Source organism: Myiozetetes cayanensis, unplaced genomic scaffold, assembly GCF_022539395.1.
Source record: "Myiozetetes cayanensis isolate MyiCay16 unplaced genomic scaffold, myiCay2020 scf20-37, whole genome shotgun sequence".
Lineage (NCBI taxonomy): Eukaryota > Metazoa > Chordata > Aves > Passeriformes > Tyrannidae > Myiozetetes > Myiozetetes cayanensis.
The window spans coordinates 4,501,311-4,518,905 of record NW_026087412.1 but is presented as its reverse complement, the minus strand read 5'-3'; the positions used below and the strand labels follow the sequence as shown (position 1 = coordinate 4,518,905).

At 57.8% G+C, this 17,595-nt stretch overlaps 1 protein-coding gene across 1 annotated transcript; it reads left to right on the top strand.

Annotated features, from left to right (window-relative positions):
- Positions 1 to 5,811: 5,811 nt before the first annotated feature.
- Positions 5,812 to 17,359, top strand: LFNG (LFNG O-fucosylpeptide 3-beta-N-acetylglucosaminyltransferase). The gene is made up of 8 exons (XM_050317385.1): positions 5,812 to 6,253; positions 13,321 to 13,369; positions 14,216 to 14,315; positions 14,464 to 14,617; positions 14,706 to 14,791; positions 15,076 to 15,241; positions 15,469 to 15,554; positions 15,645 to 17,359. Exons 1-8 carry the CDS (start codon positions 5,858 to 5,860, stop codon positions 15,709 to 15,711), a joined length of 1,104 nt encoding a protein of 367 aa, XP_050173342.1. The 5' UTR covers positions 5,812 to 5,857; the 3' UTR covers positions 15,712 to 17,359.
- Positions 17,360 to 17,595: the final 236 nt, after the last annotated feature.

The window sequence follows — 17,595 nt, the reverse complement described above, 5'->3', positions numbered from 1 at the left end:
GTGCAGTGGAGAAGGGGTTTTTGGGAGACACCAAGGCAGGTTGGGGGAAGCTGTGTGTGAATAATGACTCACTCTTCTACCTTTGAAAAACCACTCAGCAGCTTAATCAGGATGCTCCAGGGTCAAGGAAGAATCCAAGAAGTTGTGGGGGCCCAGAGGGAAGTCAGATTTCCTGGGGGCAACCAACTTTTTGAAACAGCCTCGGCAAGAGCATTACAGGGCCAGGTGACACACGTGTTTGATCTGGGTCAGATGCAGAGAGTGCCAACTGCAGGACCTGTCACTGCTCCAGGGCCAGATGCAGGCACTGAGATGCTCAGGTCTGCACAGGGAGTTAAAATGCATTCCTGATCCTCTCCCCATCTCTCTCTCCCCAGGAGGTTTGGGAGACCTGGATTTGTGAGTAGCTGTGGGCAATAGAAGAGTGGCCAGTGTCCCATCATGGAGTGGGGACTGACCACTGCATCAGACACAGACATTAAAGAAGGAGAATTAGGAAAATATTAAGGAAGATGAATAATTAGGGAATTAATCAAAAAGGCTGGAAGGGAGCCCCAGGGGCAAGAAGCCACCTTGGGCTTGTCTCAGTCCTCTGATGCAGCACTCCTGCTTTCTGCCGTCCTTGGTTCTTCCCTTCTCTCCCTTTGCACAGCACCCACAGCAGCTGCCAAACACAGCGCAGGGTTTGGCTGGGATGGGCTCTGGGAGCAGCCTGTCTTTGGTTGCTGTTCCTTGTACTCCAGTTCTGCTGTTGCTGGAGACTGGACACTGGGTTCACTGGGCCTTTGTCCAGTTCAGTCCAACCCAGTACGAGATTTGATTCCTGCCTCCTCCTTGGGGTAATCGTTAAATGCTTCCCCTGACATCAGCTTCTGGCTCCTCTTCAGGCAGGCAGTGGGGAGAGGGACAGCTCACAACGGGAACACAAGGAAATTTGGGGCCAGAAAGAATGAGAGGCCAAAAACTAAAAGCCAGGAGCTGCAAGCTCTGCTGACCACACCTCTGGAAGGAGCTTGGGACAGACTGGCCATCATCTGCAGCAAACTGTGACCTCAGCTTGCTGTGCTCTGGCCCTGCCTGTACAGACGGACACATACAGACCACGTACAGACTCCATGCACAGCCCAACAGGCAGCAGCCCAGGGGACAGGGACCATGGAATCTCTGCCAATGTCACCTCTTGGGAAATTGAGGTGAAATGAACAGTCAGTAGAAGCCACACTCATCTCTGTCAGTCCAACTGAGCTCTGCTGAAGCTCTGGCTCTGCAATCGCTCATGCAGTGCAGGGTTACCAGACATTTAAACTCTGCTTAATTAATTGTCGTCTTTTACCACCCTAAGCCCACCCTGTCAGTTAGTCTAAGCAGTGTCAGTTAGTCTAAGAGCAAGTCTCCAGCCCAGGACAGCTCCAAAGCTCCTTGGTTTTCTCTCAGGGTCAACACCAAATGAGAGACCTGCAGCCAGAGACAGCCACATCCAGTCCAGTATCCCAGGCAGCAGTGTCACACCCTCCATGCCCCAGCAGGTGTACCCACGAAGAGGAGGTCCTCCTGCCCACCAGCCCAGGGATTTTGGGGTGGGAAAGCCAGGTCTGTGAGGACAGTCTTCATCTGCCCCATGAGTTGCTGTTGGGAGCAGAGAGATGCACAGGCTGTGGGAAAGTGAGGTTATATCCAGCTGGTTCAGGTTCAGTTTCCCTCATGTTTTTACCTTCATTCCTTGGATATAACATTGAAATTTCATGCCCCAAAGGAAGGAGTGGAAAGCTCCCCTTGCACACCTTACACTGCCGAAACTCCCCTGAGATCCACCTCGACCGTGAAGCACTGAGAGAGGCATTAAATCAGCGGCAGACGCCCCACCAGTCTCCCCTCTTCCCACATCTACCTCCCCTCCCCTGGACTGAATAGGGAGCATGAGAAACCAGGCTGGGCAGGGACGGCCCCGTGCCCCTCGCTTTCTTTCAGGATCAGAGCATCGACAGGGCTGCCTGTGTTCCCCCAGCTCCTCTCCCCCCTCAGCACTGGGGGCTGTAATCTGGGGGCAGTGGGCTTGGAGATGGAGAAAAATGCAGGAGCAGGGAGGGGGAGACAGGGACCATCCCCACCCGCCACCACCACCACCGCCAAAGCCCCAAATTCTTAGACCTGGAGGAGTCACCACCAAATTCCATTCAACTGACAGAAAAGAAATCAAATCCTTTTAAAGAGAGCCCACTTTCCCCGCAAGAATGCTCCCTCGGCCTTTTGTTGCAGGGCTTTGCTTGCTCCCAGCAGCTCGGAGGAAGCTGCTCCAATACATTAACCAGTTTAACTTGCTCGTGACCCCCTCTGCCCAGCGCACAATGAAACGCTTCGCCCGCTTTTTTCCCTGGCTCCTTTTCAGGAGCTAAATCCCCCGCTGTTCCCTGCTCGCTGCCTCTCTCGCTCAACCTTTCTCAGGCCTCTGCTTCAGCCCCGGGAAAATAATGACGCTTTGCATTTGTATAGCCCCCCGGCCCCGTGGGATCTCACAGTGCCCTGTACGGATCGAATCGTGTCCCCCCGCCCCGCTGAGGGGACCCGCAGTCCCCCGAGGTGGAGGGAAAAAGCAATGTAGGGTCTGAGGCCACGGAGGGTGAATGGGGCTTGCAGCAGGGCCTGGCACAGAGCGGTGCCAGCGCTGGAGAATGTTGGGGGATGATGGGGATGGAGACAGTGCAGCGTCATGAGACAGTTCAGTGCATCATGAGCACTCATTACAGGAGATCTGGGTGCTGGGCAGATAGATGCTGACAGCCACCACAAAGGTACTGCCAGACCCTCTGCTACACAGGCAGGAAGGTTTTATGTTCTGAAGGTGGTTCAGAAAAAAAAAAGAACCTTGGTAGATGAGAAAACTGAGTGCTTGCCCTGGCCCTGAATAGTGGAGCCCATCAGACAATGGGAAGTTAACCAAACCCGGGCCGGGAGCGCAGAGTTCTGCCGCGGGGCCCTGCCGTTTTCCTACCAGTAATTGATGCAAAGTCTCTTTTGTGCTCTTAGAAAATCCCAGAGAGAAAAAGCGGGGGCTGGTGTGTGTGTGGGTGTGTGTGTGTTTAGAAGCAGACCACGGGCAGGATCCAGCTCCTGGGCTGCCCTCCTCGACATCTCCCTCACAAACCTCAGCTGAGGCTTGGAGCAGCGGCCACCCGGCCTCATGTCGGGGCTGAACCCCGTTAAATACCCCCGACAATGCGACAGCGGCGAAATCGGCGCCTGACAGAGCTTTTAACCCCTGTCCGACAGAGCGCGTAAATCGTTCCGGGCAGACAATGCAGCTTTGCAGCTCGGGCACGGCATTTCTCTCGGATGACCTGAACACTTTATTACTGGGGATTTATTAACCATTTTTAGCGGCCCTGAGAACCTGGGAGCCTCTTAGGGACCACCTATCGAGTGCTGGGGTCAGGCTGCGAGCAGGGGCGATGCGGAGAGTTTAAACCAATTTAAACCGACCTAATACTGTGGTATGGCTGAAAGGCAGATGCTCCACGTGCAGCCCCAGTCCCGGGCTGGTGCAGGGCTAAATCCATCCATCTCCAGTGCAAAACTGGCTGGAGCCACCCCTGTTGGGGTTAGGCTTTTTGTACCCAAGAGTGTTTGAATGCCAACAAACCGGGCACCAGATGTTTCTGAGACTATCCTCTCCTGCTCTCTGCCCACCAGGTACCACCGTGTGCCCACTGAGAGGTAAGCAGTGCCCACTCACCACATCACCCTTTCCCCAAGGGGACAGTGCCTCACTGGGGACATCCACCAGGCAGGTGAGGACCGAGCCAGGAGGCCAGGCCCCTGAAGAGGAAGCCTGTGGGGATGCGCCAGTGGGCGGACAATCCCAGAGGAGTCTTGTGGCAGGACAATGCCACCAAAAGAACAGCTTCCCCTCACCTCCATCGCTCACTGGCCCTACACAGCCAGGCTGAGCTGAGAGGCAGACCCGGCAAGGGGGTTATAGGCAGTGCTGGGAGGCCAGGAGAGCCCTTGTGCTGGCGGCAGCGCAGCAGCTCCTCAAACCCCTCTGCATCGCTCGGGGCTGCCGGCACACAGAGCCCGTATTGTCCCTTGCCCCGCGGCGCCGGCCGGGACCCCAACATCTGGCCACAGCGCGTGTCCCCAGCCAGTGCCGGGGCTGCGGGAGCGGGAGAGCAGCTGGTCAGGGGAAAAGTGCCTTTCCTCCCCTTTTGGCTCCTGGAGAAAGGGAGCCTTTCTTCATTCAGGGGTTTGCCGTTCGGGCTTTTCAGCTGCCTCTCGAGCAGCGGTTGCTGTGCCATCGGGTTGGAGACAAAGGGTGCCCCCCCAAAAAAAAGCAAATTGAGGCTGGAAGGCTGGGCTCCACAGCAATAGCGGGAAGTGGGGAGTGTGGGATTCGGTTCCTGTGTTTGTACGGTCTAACTGCCTTTTCTTTTTTTTTTAATTTTATTATGAGAGGCTTCTTTGGCAGCTCAGGTCTCTCTCCAGACATGGGCAATGCCCTGTGAAACCAAACCCCACAGCCTCCCTGAGCATTTCTAGCCTGGCATCATGGTTCAAGGGCTGTCCAGGAGAATGCACAGCCTAAAATCAAGAGAAGGCAAATGCTGGGGCTTGCCTGAGGAAGCAGTTTCCCTGCTTCGTCCTGCCTGGTATTATGGTATTGTTTATCCAGTGCCAGAGATGAATGGAGCACGTGACATCAGGAAAAATGCAAGTTGGACAAGGTCCCTGCCCAAAAATGCAGCAGCCCCTGATTATGGCATTACATTGCAGCCCAGGCCCAAACCCAAATCCGCCTCCCTGTAGCAGCACACTCCCTGGGAAAGAAAACCCCAAAAGCTCACTGCTTGCAGAGACAGAGGGTATGGGGTGAAAGGGGCCTTGAGATTCAATGTCAGTAAAATACAAGGTTGATAGCACATCCAGGACCAGATTTCAACCCAGTTTTCTCCTTCAGTCACCATTTCTCCCACTGCCGGGCTGGAAAAATCCTGTTTCATTTAACAAGCCATCATGATCACTTGGGAGGGGGAAGGGGGGGATAACTGCTTGTCATCTACATAGTGTTTCTTTTCAGATATCCCAGCACGCTGGGGCCATTTATCAGCTCCAAAGCACGGTGCTGTTCCTGGGATGAGGTTAGTCAGGTCTGGGAGCATCTCCAGGTCTCCCTGGGCAGCGATAGCAACAGCCCCTCCCAGCTCCCCATTCCCAGATTTACCCACCAGATTGGAGCTCGGTGGAAGTGAGAGGAGTGCTGTGGTTTTCTGTGGGTTTGGTGTGGGGTTTTTTCAATTATGCTTGGCCTCGGAAGAGACTGGTGGGAAACTGCCCGGACTTTGGTCAGTCTGGTCATCTCTCTGGAAACCTCCTGGGCAGGGCTGCGAGAAAATCTCGGTGCAGGGCTTCGGGAAAACAGCTCGGGACGGGCGGGATGGGGAACGCGCCCGTTGCTGCCGATGGAGCGGTGAGCGATGCTCCCGGCGTGCTTGGGGCTGCAGGGGACCAGAGTGTCCCCAGCCCCGAGCATCAGGGGGAAGGGAGGAGGAGAAGGAGGCGCCGGCATCCTGCCCGCGCCCAGCCGTGCGGTCCCGGCCGCGGGCACGGAGATGCGCAGGGCCGGGGCCGGGGCCGGCGGGACGCGTGTAGGGTCCGGCGCGGAGGCCGTGGGGGTCGGAGAGGCGCGGGCGGTCCGCGGGCAGGGCCGGGCGGTGCTCACGCCCCGCGTGGGGCGGCCCCGGGTCCGTCCCTCCCCGGGCGGGGCGGGGGCGCTTTAAAGGCGGTGGCGCGGCGGGGGCCGGCGGTGGCGGCGGCGGCGGCGAGGAGGAGCGGAGGGGCGAGGAGAGGAGGAGCGGAGAGAAGGATGCTGAAGAGCTGCGGGAGAAAGCTGCTCCTGTCCCTCGTGGGCTCCATGTTCACCTGCCTCCTGGTGCTCATGGTGGAGCCGCCGGGGAGGCCGGGGCTGACCCGGGGGGAGGCCGGCGGGGCGCAGCGGGCGCTGCAGAGCCTGGGGGCGGCGGCGGCCGTGGCCCCCCCGGCGGCTCAGGGGCCCCCCGGGCTCCGCAGCTTCGCCGATTACTTCGGGCGGCTGAGCCGAGCGCGCCGGGAGCTGCCGGCGGCCCCACCGAGCCCCCCGAGGCCGCCGGCCGAGGACATCTCCCCCCGCGATGTCTTCATCGCTGTCAAGACCACCAAGAAGTTTCACAAGGCGCGGCTGGAGCTGCTGCTCGACACCTGGATCTCCCGCAACCGCGACATGGTAAGGGATGAGGAGAGGGATGGAGATGGAGACCGGGACGGTCCCCACCGCTGGCCGGGATGGAGTGGCTCGGGCTGGTCTGTAGCCCACGCGTGTCTGCCGCGGACTACGGGTTGCTGTAACATATCAAATGCCACCTCCCCTTCACATTTCCCCTGTATCGCAGACCCAGGCGGTACTTCAAGGCTGGCTGTTCTGTTCTGGAGTCTGCTGTGTTTTTGGGAGGGTGAAATGCAGCACTGCAGGGTGAGTTTGGAACAGGGGAGTGATGGAGAGAGCCCGACTTGGGCTCCTCACACTCAGCAGCTCCCCAAAAATCTGCTCTGAGGTCCTTGTCGCTGAGCACTTCCCATTGCAGAGCCAGCCTGAGTTATTTCCCACTGGTGAAAATGATGCACAGTGTAGGGGTGCAGCCCAGCCCGTGGGTGCCACAGTCAGGGTCGAGTCCTTGCGATGAGGTTTGGCAGAGCCCTTCAAAGTGCCTGTAGTTGGGCTGCCCAAAGGACACCCAGTTTCGCAGCCCAGGGCTGGGAGAGTGCTGAGATGTGCTGAGGCTGTCGGTCCCCTTGCAAGGAACTGGGCAGGACTGGAGTGGCTGGAGACTCTTGTGGGTCTGTGCTGGCTCATCCACACCGGGGCAGTTCTAGCTAGTCTGGTTCCTGACCTTACTGATGTACTGCCCAGAGCCCTGGCAGTCCCTTATTCTGTCCTTCAAGTACTGAAGCAAAATTGAAAAGGAAAACAAAAAAAGCTGTTTCCTTAGGAAATGTGCCTTGCCATCTGCTCTTAAGACACTTTTTTGACCCTTAGACAGCTTCCCAAGAAAGTTATGTTCTGGTCCTAACCTTTCCATCCTACTGTCTTCACGTGTTTCCTCCTGGCCTGGAATTGAGTTTCTTGCTTGCAAACTGTTTTCCTTGGAAATCTGGAGTGGCTTGAGGGGGGGAGGTGATGGGGGAAGAATCAACCTTCCTCACCCAAGTCTGCTGGACTCTGTGGGATCTTGGCTCCAGCAGCTTACCCCAAGAGTTATCCTTCCTTTTTTTTTTCTTCTTGTGGATCTTGTTCCTTTTTTTTGTTTGTTTGTTTTTTTTCCCTTTTTTTTTTTCCTCAGGTTTTCTGGGCTTGGCAGTGGATCTGCCATCTCTCTTTGGTCCAGTTATTTAATGGAAACCTCTTTTATGCTCTGCTGTCACTGTGAGGGGGTAGTGAGTTTTGGTGGGGTGAAACGCTCTTTGAGCACCTACAGATGATCCTGGGAATGGCTGCTCTTTTTTTTTTTTTCCTCTCCTCCCTCTTGTGAGCTACGGCTTTCTTCTAGGGTTTTTTTTGTGCTTCGTTTGTCCGTTTGGATTCCCAGAGCCCCAAGGCTCGGCTCTCACGCTGTCCCCCTGGGCAAGCTAACAAAGCCCCTTTTCTCCTGGCGCAGAGAAAAGGCTTCGCAGCCTCTTGTGTGGCACTTTCCATGGGAACGAGGGAGCCGGAGCCGGCCGTGTCCAGGTCAGGTTGCCTAGAGATGAGGGCCATGAAGCCAGGGGGGCCGCAGCCCTGCGAGGTGCCCGCCTGACAAGCCAAGCCGCTGAGTGACGGCTCTTGTACAGCACTTGAGGACAAGGAGCTGCCGAGAGAGCTGGAGGCGGCGCAAACTCCTGTGGAGCAAGGCGAGGGCTGGGGGGGAGACACGTGCAGGCAGAGGGGATGAACCCGCCGGCTTCGCTCTTCCCACTAGTGACCCAGCTGCTGGCTCTGGGAAGCTGCGGCACCCTGGGCATCAAGTTGGGTGGTTTTTTGCCTGCAGAATGCAGGATTGGCTCCATGGGGCTCCTCTCCCTTGCTTCTCTGCATCTCTTCCTTACCTGGCCCCCCTGGTTTCTGTCCCAGGAGGGTTGTTTGGTGACAGCGGGGCACTGTCGCTGCTCAAACGTCTCTCTTGGTCTGAGTCAGGCCTGTTTCTGCTCATCCTGCCCCTGTCTCGCTCTGGTTTCACTAACGGCTCAGGCACTGCCTCGCCAACACGGGGAAGTTTCTGCCCAAGGGTTGAGAATCCCCCGTGTCTGATGCTGTGGATCTTCTTCCCCTGAATCCTCCTCTCACATCAAACCCCAGCCTCCCTCTGGCTGTTCATTAGCCAGGCAGGAGGGATGCAGTCACTGGTAAGAAGGGGTTAAATCTAACAGGTAGCTCCTGGTTGGACCCTGGCAGATAGAGGGAACAGCTATTGTGTCCTTCCTTGGCTGCTCTTTGTTCTGCCCACAATAGTCCCTGTTTCCTGCCCTCTGTCCCCTCCAAGACACTGGAAAGGGCACCCCCTTCTCCTTCCTGCCTCTCTGCACAGGGAAGGCAGATCCCTATTCCCTTCTAAATCTGCTCCATGGGTTGCACAATAGAGGCTGGACAAGCTGCTTTTTGGAGGAGGGTTGTGGGTTTTCCCCTCCTTGCTTTGGGGAGAATTCCCAGCTGTCTCAGTATCCTTAGGATGCCCGAGTGGAGGCTGGAGAAACTTCGCACTTGAAATAAAAGAGAAGGGGGGAGGAAAATGACCATTAAGCAGAAACCCTGGACAGGAGCAAGTCCAAACCCCCTGCTTTCCTGCTGAGTCGGCTGATTGCAGTGGCAGAGTTGCATAAGATGCATCTCCTCTCCCTGGGGTACCCCGAAGGTGGCTGGGTGTCCCCTGCCCCTGGGGCACCTCAAAGGCAGCCGTGCAACCCCCGGAAGGTGCCCAGGTCTCCCCTGTCCCTGGGGGACCCCGGAGGCAGCCGGGCAGCTCAGCACACGCCGTGGAACCCACGAGGGCTCCAACCTGGGCCGCCGTCCCGCCAGCGTGGGATCCGCTGGCTGCCTCCCGCTCCTCGGCATGGTAATTGCAGGCTTTGAAAAATTCCTGCTCTCGGGGCAAAGGGAATGGGTTTGCCTTCCAGAGAGCACTCTCCTCTGATGGCGGCTCCCAAATTTCTCTAGCACCTTGGCCAGGGTCCCCACCCTCCGGGTGGCCGTGGAGTGTGCATGTCCCACTTAGACTCCCCCCAGGGTGGCTGAGACCAGGGGGCTGCTCATCCCAAACCAGCTCCACAGTGCAGCTGGCTCATCCCAGCCCTGGGCTGTGTGCCAGGGCCTGCTGAGCACTGTTGAACTCAGCTCATGTGTGAGGGTCCCTCCCTGCTGTCCCCCCGGGGCAGCCTGTGTGGCTTTTAGGGGTGTGGGCCCCCTTAATTGCCTGTCCCAAACGATGCCGCTGTCCTTGTCCATAAAAGCCCTGGAGCCGGTGAGTGGCGCGTGGAGCACCAGGCGGGAGGGTGGGGGACCCTCGCCACACAATGAGCTCATTGTTTTTGAGGAGGTTATTAAAAAATTATAGCATTTAGAATTACAGTGGAGGATTCTTCCTCTTGCCGAAAAGGAGCTGGGGGAGGAAGGGCCTGCGGCCTTGCAAGCCCCTTCCCCGCCTCTGCAGGTCCCAGCCCTGGGATCCTGTGCCAGCACAGACTACCTCTCCAGTCCTGGGGGAAGGCACTGCCACAGAGTGGGGATGGGAGTGGAGATGCTGCCATCGTGGGGACACTGCCATTGCACTGCTGCCAACCCGCTGAAGAGGGGTGGGGATTTTCCCTCCTAACCCCCACACGCTGGAGGGAAAAAGGAAAACATTTGCTGTGGGGAACACAAAGCTGGGCAGGGACCTGCTCTGGCAGCATCCTCACCTCCTCCAGAGCCCCTTCCTCAGCTGGAGGCTGAACTCTACTCCCAGCTCTTCTTCGCTGCCCCCTTTCCCCTGCACCCAAGTGGGGTGGCTGTGAAAGGGGGTGCAGCCCCCTCTGCGTGCTGGGTAGGTGTGTCCTGGAGCGCTCCATCCTTTCCCAGCAAGGGGAAGTGAAATGTGGCACAGGGTCAGGATTTGTGCACTGTGGGGTCATGAGGCGCCTGCCTGGCTGAGGGTTCCCCTTTTCGGCAGTGTGGTGGTGTGGTGGCAGCAGGCACAGGGTGTGCTGATTGTGTCACCCCGTCACCCCGGGAAGTCGCCGAACCACTTGGCCAGGCAGCTCAGAAAGGGGCAGGGTGGCCTCAGGGTGGCCCTGGCTGGTGGGACACCTTGTGCAGCACCCAGCCATGAGCAACCCACGAGCTCAGCTCCGGCGGTGGAGGGGAAATGAGTCACCCTGAAAGGAGAAATGAAGGGGAGGGCAAAAAAAAAAAAAAAAAAAAAAGAAGAAGAAAGGAGCCCTCCCCAAGGGTGAGGAGGAGGCTGCTGGTGGCTGCCTGGCTCCTGGTAGACTGCTGGGGGGGGGCTGACCCCGTTCTGGCCATGGGGACCCCGGGTGCCGCTCAGTCCCGTCTGCAGGGGCCGTACATTGTGCAGGGCTGTGTGGAGTGGTGGCAGCTATTGTTCGGGAGGGATTTGGCATCCTGTGTTTCTTGAAGCTGCAGTTCTGAGAACAATGAGGTTTCCTGCAGGGGCTGAGGGGGGTGCAGCGGGCCCTTCCTCTCCTGCACCCCGCAGGAAAAGTTACTGCGGGGGGCGTTCCAAGAGATCCTGGCACCCCTCAGTGCCGCAAGTGGGACAGGGGCCAAGTGGGAGAGAGGTGGGTGTAAGGGCTTGGGGTACTTTTGCCAGGGAGGGGAGTGGGGGCTGGCCCTGCTGATGTTGGGTCTGGAGATAGTTGGTTGGTAGGTGACAGCTCAAGGATGGTGGCTGCAGTGTCCCGTTGACTTGCACCACTGTAAACTGGATGCTGCCATCATGTCCAGCATCCTGCACTGGAGAAGCCAAAGGTGGATTCATGGGTTTTGAGTTTTTTTGTTCTCTTCCTCTCCTGGCCTGTCCCTCCCCAGGCTTGGCTGTCACCTGTGCTCCTTGCCCCTGCAGCCCCGGGCAAGGGGCCATGCAGAAAGGGTGCAGCTCCCCTCCAAGAAGTGCAGAAAAATTAATTAAAGAAATAAAGCCTTTAATTTTTTAAGTTTTAATTGAATGTTATGGTGGGGCTGGGAGGGTTGTGGGAAACCTGTGAGGCCCCAGTAGGTGCCCACATGGGTGACTCCAGCTGTGTGCCCCTGTCCTGGCTCCCAAGGTGCCACCTGGTCCACCCACACCAGGAATATTCCAGGGATGTACGCGGGGAAGAGGCCGGGGGGAGATGCCTCGGTAGGATGAAGCCTTTTGGTGCAGGCGAGTAATAAACAATTGTCCCTGTGGTCTATTTATAGCAGTTGAGCCGGAGGATTAGTTGTGGGGTTATTTTTGGAGCAGCTGAAGGCAGTTGCTGGACGGCGTTTCTGAACTAATCAAGCAAACATTTTCTGTCTCGCCAGTGCGGAGGCTCCGTGTCCCCTGTCCCCCTCTGGCGAGGCGGAAACCTGGGATGGGGCGCCAGGGCACGTGTGATGAGCTTGTCTTGGGCATCCTTGGACGGCCTCCTGCTGCCCTGGTTCAGCTCATACCTGGTTCAGCTACCTGAACCACACCCCAAGCACCTGAGGGACATGGGGACCAGCGGCAAGGTGCTGGCTGTACCCTGCATTGGTTGGGGGTGACATCCCCCTCCTCTACACACAGCACTGACCCTGTCCCCCCCAAAGCAGGGATGTGTCCATGGAACCACAACAACCACAGGCATCCTTGGCCCTGCAGCTGATGGGCTGAGGTCCCCGTCCCCCAGCTGCCCCCTCCTCCTCAACAATTCCCCCTCCCCTTTGCTCGGGGCCTTCCTGACCTCTGTCCCTCCCCAAAAGCCAGGCTGCACGGCAGGCTCTGCATTTGTGAGAACTTGCCTTCCCACCTCCTCCATCCTTTTTTTTTTTCTTTTTCTTTTTTCTTTTCTCCTTTTCAAGCCCCAAAGGTCACTTGTAGCCCCGTCCCCTCCCATTGAGCCTTCTTGCAGATCTGGGCTCTCCCCACCAGGTCGGCTGGGGACCTGAGCAAACAGGGCCGGGTTAACCAGCGCAGCTGTATGCAAATGACCGCTGCCCGCTTAACTCTCCTCCGCTGAGTAAAGTCAACCCCACCATTGTACCCACCTCCTCCAACAAGCCACAAAACCCCAGCGCGTTCCCGGGGCCGGCTGTGGGGTGGCACCCAATTTCCAGCTCACTTGTAATTCATCATCCCCAGCGCCCGGGCTCCATCGTCCCCCCTCTGCCGCCTCCTGCCTCCCCCGCCCCAAGCCCTTTTGTCTTTCTTCCTTTGCCCTTTTGTGCACGTCTGGTTTTTAATAGCGCTTGGCAGCTGGTTGTGGTTTCTCTCCTCCAGCTTTGTTTGCTGCCCACTGATTGATGGCGATGCCTTTCCCACCCCCTGCTCTCTCTTCTTGCTTCTCGCCCTTCTCCAAATCCCAGGCCAGCAGCAGCCCCCCCAGTCCTCCTTCCCGGGCAGCATATGCCAGGAATTAGCTGTGTAAATAGAGGAGTGCAGCCTGGCGGGTAGCTCAGGGGCCCGGGGAGGCCGTGCTGGGGTGGGCAGTGAGGGACTGTCCACTCCTTGGGGCTGGTGAGAGGCACCTGCAGGCACCATCTCAGCCACCCGGGGCGGGGGGGGGACACGAGGAGCAGAGAGGAGTCCTGGGGGTATTGTGCAAGTGGCCAGGGACAGCCATGTGCTGTTGACACAGGTGGGGATGCAGTTGGCAGCCGGCGCCACAGGCAAACACACCTGCCTGGGCGGCTGCTTTGGCATCCCCGGCCACAGGCGCTGGCCAAAGTCTGAAATCTCTGCTCGGATGGAGCCGCGCTCTGCACCTGCTGCCCTGCACACACCCCCCTCGCGCTGGGGACAGCCCCTGGCACCCAAAACCTCCCTGCCAGCTGCTGCCCCGTGGAAGAGGCGAGAGGATGGGGATGCTCGGCGTGGGGGCTGGGGTTTGCATCCCTGGGGAGCTTGGCACGCTTCTTGGTCTAAAGCTGAGTGTGTTATGGGGATGCTCCACTCCCAGGTGCCGCTTTGGCGAGGGGGAGGAAGTCACCACCAGCATCCTGGAGGGACTGATCCCAGGTGCTGTCCAGGGGCACTGTGTTGCATCCAAAGCCACATGGTCTCAGCCCCTCGGTCCTCAGAGGTGCCTTGTCTTCTCTTTCAGACCTTCATCTTCACAGACGGGGAGGATGAGGAGCTGAAGAAGCAAGCACGTGAGTCTGTGGTGCTTGTCCCTTTGTGTGTGTGACATGGCCAGGTCCCCTGAAGAGCCCCCACTTGTGGAACATGGTGGGAACTCTGGAAAAGCCCTCACCACAGGGATCTGGCCTGTGGAGGAGGCAGTTCTTTTCACTGATTATGCTTAAAGCACCCTCTGCCAAGGAGCCCCACCTTGGGGCAGGTTTCTTTCCCAGTCAGCCCAGCCTGTCTCCTGAATGATGCTGCTGGGGAGCACACTAACAGGATGGGGTGCCTTTGCACCTCATCCCACCCTGGGATGAGCTGGGATTGATGGGCAATGCAGACAGGGTTTCATGGGAGCATTTCCTTGGCAGCCATTCTTCAGGCTGGAGTCAGCGTGGTCTATTCTCCCCATGCAAATTACTCCTTTTCAGGCTGGGAAGTGATTGCCTTTGAGCCAGGCAAGCAAAATAGGGCAGGATTTTTGCTATCATGTCCTGGAAAAGCTGTCTCACAGACACCCCCTCCCCCCCAGGGTGGTTGGTGCATGCCTCTGGGATGGGCAGGGTGATGCAGGATGGCATCACACCTAGAACATGGGATAGGTCTGAACCACGGTGCATCAGTTACATCTGCTGCATCTGCATCCCTTGATCATCCCTTCCCTTATCTCATGTGGACAAAAAGGACGTTCCCTAAAAATTCATCAATTGCCCAAACCAGTGTGGCATGGAGGTCTTTCAGCATCAGGATCATCCATGAGTTCCCATCCCCCTGGCACACCTGGGGCATGTGTGGTGAAGTGTCACCATCTGAGCACGGGGTGGGGGGTATGGGATGCGCCGATGCCGGGCTTTGACCCCCGTCTCTTCACGCAGGAAACGTCATCAACACCAACTGCTCGGCTGCCCACAGCCGCCAGGCCCTGTCCTGCAAGATGGCCGTGGAGTACGACAAGTTCATCGAGTCAGGCAGGAAGTAAGTGGTGCCTGGGGCTGCCCTGGGGGACGGCGGGGCTGAGGGGAAGGGATGGTGCAAGCAGAGACCGTTCGTATTTTTGGGACCTTATTTCGGTGTGGGGCCTGGGGAGCTGCCCCGGACCGATGTGACACCGCTGTCACCGCAGGTGGTTCTGCCATGTGGACGATGACAACTACGTGAATGTGCGGATGCTGGTCAAGCTGCTCTCCAGCTACCCCCACACACAGGACATCTACATCGGGAAGCCCAGCCTGGACCGGCCCATCCAGGCTACGGAGAGGATCAGTGAGAACAAGATGGTGAGAGCGGGGAGAGAATGTGGATCTGGCTTAATTTGGGCTGGGTGGACAAGGAGGCCTCACTGCTGTTGTCTCCCATCTCTTGCAGCACCCTGTGCATTTCTGGTTTGCCACAGGCGGAGCGGGGTTCTGTATCAGCCGGGGGCTGGCGCTGAAGATGAGCCCTTGGGCCAGGTAAGAGCTTTGGTGTTGCCCCCCATGGGGACTCACCATGGGCCCAAGCAGGGCACAGAGAAGTGACATCTTTTGGGATGGACGTTGAACCGTGTTCCATCACCTCATTCTTTACCTTGCTGAGGTTGTCTGCAGGGGGCTTGGAAACAAGCTGGGAAGGGCTTCAGTTCCCCCAAATTGACTTTTAATCAGAACTGGGCACCCAGTGGCCAAGCCCAGACCCCGCAAGGTGCCCATATCCCCTGGGATTTGCTCCTCTGCAGCCCCTCTCTGTCTCCCCGCAGCGGGGGTCACTTCATGAGCACCGCGGAGAAGATCCGCCTGCCCGACGACTGCACCATCGGCTACATCATCGAGTCCGTGCTGGGCGTGAAGCTCATCCGAAGCAACCTTTTCCACTCGCACCTGGAGAACCTCCACCAGGTGCCCAAGTCGGAGATCCACAAACAGGTACCCCGAGTTGTCACCTAAAGATTGGGCATCACGGCTAAGATATTGATTGACATGCGACCAAAACGTCAGCAGAGGGGAAAAGCCCCATCGGCCCATCCCTGTGGGGTGATGCAGAGTGTGACTGGAGGCTTTGGGAAACGGGGTGAATCTTGCAGCCCCTCCATGCTCCTGCTTGATCCTTATGGCCGTGTCGGCCACTTGACCCCCCTGTGCTTGCCCCCCAGGTGACACTAAGCTACGGCATGTTCGAAAACAAGCGCAACTCCATCCACATGAAGGGAGCCTTCTCTGTCGAGGAGGACCCATCCAGGTGAGAAGGCAGGACCCCGTTTCCCCCCAAGGCTGGGGTGCTGCGGGGCTGCCACCGTCCCGTGCTCAGCATTGCTCCTCTCCTCTGCAGGTTTCGCTCCGTGCACTGCCTGCTGTACCCCGACACGCCGTGGTGCCCCACCAACATGGTTTACTAGGAGGCGCGTGTCCCCTCCAACCTCGTCCCGAATTTCCCCGGTATCCGACGGGCGTGCGGGACCTGCGTGCGGGTGTGTCGGTCTGGCCTCGCCGCGAGGCAGACGGACGGACGGACGGACGGACGTCGTTGCTGTGGTATTGCACAGTGTGTGTGTACTGAAGGCTGCTGTGCGGCCCCTTGTCCCCTGCCCTGCCTGCCCGGCTGCCCGTGCCCGCTGCCTGATCCGGCCGGGATGGTGGACAGGGACGGGTCCTGAGCACTTAAACTGTTGGGCGCCCGCGGCTGGCGGGCCCCACGCCATGCGTGGGGAGTGACCACAGCGCGGGGCCTTGCCCACCCCGGGCTTGCTTCTCCTTGATTTTTTTTTTTTTTTTCCTTTCAAATGTCAAGTTTTTTTTGGTGTGTTCCTCCCCTCTTTTCGTCTACCCTCCACCCCGCTCCCATAACCCCTCACCCACCCCATTGCTCTCTCCCAATCCCAAAATCTCAGCAGCGAAGCTCTGGCTCCCATTTCGGATGAGGGATCCCTGTGAGTTTTGCTCCCTGGCTCGGCAGGTGGGCAGAGGCGGGCAGGGGAAGGCTCTGGCCATGGCAGTGGCTGCTCCAGGGTGCTGCAAAGCTGCTGGGTGCTCGAGGGCTGCACTGGAGGGAGACGGGGTGGGTGCGTTGGCATCAGCTCCGTTTCCTGGAGCTCCCCCTGTGTGGCTGAAACTGTTGCCGGCAGCACCGATCTGTGCACTATTTATAGACTCGTGTAGACTTTCTATAAATACAGGGGTGTGAGGAGGGCTTTTCCGGAGCTGCCAGAGTGGTGTGGGCATCGTGTTTGTGCAGGGTCTCCCTCCAGTGCCGCCTCCCTGCCTGCTCACAGGCAGCTCTGCACCTCTGCAAAGGAGCCCCTCGAAGTCCAGCCAGGGGCTGTGTGGGTGTCCCCTGCCCCACTGTGGGGCCAGAGCATCCTCCAGCCCTGACCTGGCTGTGGGTGTTGCTGGGATTGGCCGGAGCACCCAGGAGGCATCCAGCCAGCCAAGCTCCTGCCATGGGCAGGCAGTGTTTCCCAGCCTGGCTGTTATGTTCTCCCTGATGGAAAGGGATTTATGAAGGGAGGGAGGGGGACTCCACATCTTCCGAGAGCTGCCTTGCCTGCCACCACCAGCCCTCTGCCCCTGAGCTGAGCCAGAGCTGAACGTTTCCAACCTGAAGCTGAGTGAAAATAGCCCATAATGGGTGTGTTGTAAATATGTTATTGTGCCAGTATTTTTTTTACTGTGCCTTTTTTTTAAGAAAAAAAGAAAAAAAAAAACAAACCACATTGAGAAATATGTAGATTTTAAAATGCTTTTTATACATTTTCTGTGGATCGGAAAAAGAAAAATCCCCAACCTTTGATAATCTGTTTAAGAAAGAAAGAAAGAAAAATTTGCGATGTCTTGTAACTATCACTTACCTTAATTTATATGTTCCAGTATCTGGAATGTCACTCTGTGCTTTTTTTTGTAACTAGGATGTGTTTAAAGCAATAGCTGTGGGAAGGGGAACCAGCATGGACAGTGTGTTCTCAGGGACCTGAACCCGATTGCTGCCACGGGGTTCCCGTGGGAGCGGTCACCAATAAAGCGGCTTTTTTGCTGACCACAGTCACCTGGTCCCGGGCTCCGGCGTCTCTTTATGGATGAGCTGCTCCGAACACCCCTTGATCCCCCGCGGATGTTGTCACCTCTGCCCGAGCTCTCAGGGAGGCACCGAGGAGGGGTTGCCTCCTATCAGCCCTCTTTTCCCACGGGTACAGGGATCTGCTGGCCATTTGCATCCCAGGGTGTGAGGGTCCTCTCCTCCTTCCCCTTCCCAAAAGGCTTGGATAGGGCTTGTCACCTCAGGGCTG

What these genes read in the sequence shown, in the direction of transcription:
- LFNG (XM_050317385.1), top strand. Translation starts at nt 5,858, where the DNA reads ATGCTGAAGAGCTGCGGGAGAAAGCTGCTCCTGTCCCTCGTGGGCTCC. An exon ending in TCTCCCGCAACCGCGACATG is followed by an intron (nt 6,254 to 13,320) that starts GTAAGGGATGAG and finishes CTTCTCTTTCAG; the next exon opens with ACCTTCATCTTCACAGACGG. An exon ending in GGATCAGTGAGAACAAGATG is followed by an intron (nt 14,618 to 14,705) that starts GTGAGAGCGGGG and finishes CATCTCTTGCAG; the next exon opens with CACCCTGTGCATTTCTGGTT.